This window comes from Phoca vitulina, unplaced genomic scaffold, assembly GCF_004348235.1.
Source record: "Phoca vitulina isolate PV1807 unplaced genomic scaffold, GSC_HSeal_1.0 scaffold1529, whole genome shotgun sequence".
Classification (NCBI taxonomy): domain Eukaryota; kingdom Metazoa; phylum Chordata; class Mammalia; order Carnivora; family Phocidae; genus Phoca; species Phoca vitulina.
In genome coordinates, this window is record NW_022591216.1 from 38 (window position 1) to 2,982 (window position 2,945).

At 41.3% G+C, this 2,945-nt stretch overlaps 1 protein-coding gene across 1 annotated transcript; it reads right to left on the reverse strand.

Annotated features, from left to right (window-relative positions):
- Positions 1-1,547: 1,547 nt before the first annotated feature.
- On the reverse strand, positions 1,548-2,483 carry LOC116629577 (olfactory receptor-like protein OLF4). The gene has a single exon (XM_032399829.1). It carries the CDS (start codon positions 2,478-2,480, stop codon positions 1,548-1,550), a length of 933 nt encoding a protein of 310 aa, XP_032255720.1. The 5' UTR covers positions 2,481-2,483.
- Positions 2,484-2,945: the final 462 nt, after the last annotated feature.

Here is a 2,945-nt window from a genome sequence, read left to right on the forward strand (position 1 = left end):
AAACAGTGTGAGGGTTCCTCAAAAATTTAAAAATAGAGCTACCCTATGACCCCGCAATTGTACCTCTGGGTATTTACCCCAAATACACAGATGTAGTGAAAAGAAGGGCCATATGCACCCCAATGTTCATAGCAGTGATGTCCGCAGTGGCCAAACTGTGGAAAGAGCTGAGATGCCCTTGACAGATGAATGGATAAAGAAGATTGGTCCATATATACAATGGAATATTACTCAGCCATCAGAAAGGATGAATACCCAACTTTTACATCAACATGGATGGGACTGGAGGAGATTATGCTAAGTGAAATAAGTGAAGCAGAGAAAGTCAATTATCATATGGTTTCACTTATTTGTGGAACATAAGGAAGAGCATGGAGGACATTAGGGGAAGGAAGGGAAAAATGAAGGGAGGTGGAAATCGGAGGGAGAGATGAACCATGAGAGACTATGGACTCTGAGAAACAAACAGGGTTTTAGAGGGGAGGTGGGTGGGGGGATGGATTAGCCCGGTGATGGGTATTAAGGAGGGCACGTACTGCATGGAGCACTGGGTGTTATACGAAAACAATGGATCGTGGATCACCACATAAAAAACTAATGATGTATTGTATGATGGGCACCTGGGTGGCTCAGTTGTTTAAGCGACTGCCTTCGGCTCAGGTCATGATCCTGGAGTCACTGGATCGAGTCCCGCATTGGGCTCCCTGCTTGGCAGGGAGTCTGCTTCTCCCTCTGACCCTCCCCCCTCTCATGTGCTCTCTCTCATTCTCTCTCTTTCAAATAAATAAATAAAATCTTAAAAAACAACAACAACAACAACAACAAACCCCCACAACATAATAAAATTAAAAAAAAAGATAAAAGCTGGGATCTCATACTTTCCTTTATTGTAAAATTATATAAATGACCATAGTTATCAAACTAGTTTTTTTCTATATGAATAATATGACTCATGACTATTCTTTTTAACGTAAGAGAAAATTACTTGGGATGATATATGTTTTTTGTGTAGAAAGTATTCTTTTTTTAAAGATTTTTTATTCATTTATTTGACAGAGGGAGAGAGAGAGAGAGAGAGGGAGAGCATAAGCAGGGAGTGCAGCACACAGAGGGAGAGAGAGAAGCAGACTCCCCACTGAGCAGGGAGCCCAATGTAGGGCTCAATCCCCAGACCCTGGGGTCATGATCTGAGCCAAACGCAGATACTTAACTGACTAAGGCACCCAGGTGCCCCAAGTAGAAATCCATGGTACCCTGTGAAATAAATGAGAATTTCCAAATATTTTTGATCAAGGTTGGAAAAAACTTTGAAAAGTATATTATGGACAAAGGTGAAAACTATCTGTGTATCAGATAGAGTAGAAGGTTAATAAAATGAGTTATTTAAATGTATGGAGAAGTTGAATTCAAACAAATGGAAATTCCAGGAAATAAATAGAAGGAGCCGATTCTACCTCCACAGTCTGATCAAAGAATGGCAGTTCCTGGCTCTGAGGCTGTGAGCCCTGCAATCATGGGCACTTCTTCAGCCCCAGGACGATTGGCCCTCACATCACTGGAACCCCGATGATTCCTTTCAGAGCCCTCTTTATATCTTTGTTCCTCAGGGTATAGATGAAGGGGTTCAGCATAGGTGTGACCACGGTGTACATCACTGAGACCACTGCACTTGAGTGGGAGATCTGGGGAGCAGCAGAGCTAAGGTACACACCGAGCAATGTACAATAAAACAAGGAGACAACAGAGAGGTGAGATGCACAGGTGGAAAATGCTTTATACTTGCCCTGAGCTGATGATATTCTACATACGGCAGAAACAATCTTAGAATAAGAATAAAGGATCCCAGCAAAAGGACCACCACACAACAGGACAGCTGCAAAATACATCACTAAGTTATTAAGAAAGGTGTCAGAACAAGCAAGTTGGATCATCTGATTGAGTTCACAAAAAAAGTGGGAGATTTGGAAGTGTGTACAGAAGGAAAGCCGCAACATCATTAAACTATGTAACAAGGAATTCAGGATAGACATGATCCAGGACACCAGAACCAGCAGTCCACAGAGCTGGGGGTTCATGATGACCATGTAGTGCAGGGGGTGACAGATGGCCACAAACCGGTCATAGGCCATCACACTCAGGAGGAAGATTTCTGACACAGCAAAGAGTATGAGAAAATAAATCTGTGTGATGCAGTCTGCATAGGTTATGACTTTGCTCTGAGTCTGGATGTTCCATAGCATCTTGGGGATGATGGTGGAGGTGAAACAGATGTCTACAAAGGACAGGTTGTCGAGAAAGAAGTACATGGGCGTGTGGAGGTGGGAGTCTGAACTGATGGCCAGGATGATGAGCAGGTTTCCAAACACAGTGATCAGGTACATTGAGAGGAAAAGCCCAAATATGAAGGGCTGCTGTTGTGGGTCCTCTGATAGTCCTAGAAGGTGAAACTTTGAAATTTGTGTTTCATTTCCTGGTTCCATGTGGTGGAGGTGACTTCAAGGACAGAAGCAAATAGCATGACTAATTTTCACACGATCTTATATTACTCTCAGTTTTTAAATGCTACTTTTTAAATTTTATATTCTAGAAATTCACTTTAATATGTTGTGCTTACATATGGTGCACTTTAGGGGAACTTCTATACCCCCATAGTTTTGGAATTTTTGTTCCAATCACTTTTTTACCAAAGGCCATGTATTCTATAATTTTAATTTAAAAATTATTCTAAGTTTCTGAAAAATAAATTGAATGCTATCTACATTTTAGGCATTGTGTAGGCAAGGAGTATGGGGTGGTAAAGAACAAAAGTCCCTATCATTCAATGATGGAGAAAGAATACATTAACAAATAAGAAATTTAAATAGTATTTCAGGTGGTGGCAGGTGGTATGAAGAAAAGGAAAGCAGGGATAAAGCAGAGAGTGAATAGGGCATGCTATTTTCATG

Bases quoted from the DNA above. Each gene is read 5' to 3' on its own strand.
- LOC116629577 (XM_032399829.1), bottom strand. From the start codon at position 2,480: ATGGAACCAGGAAATGAAACACAAATTTCAAAGTTTCACCTTCTAGGA.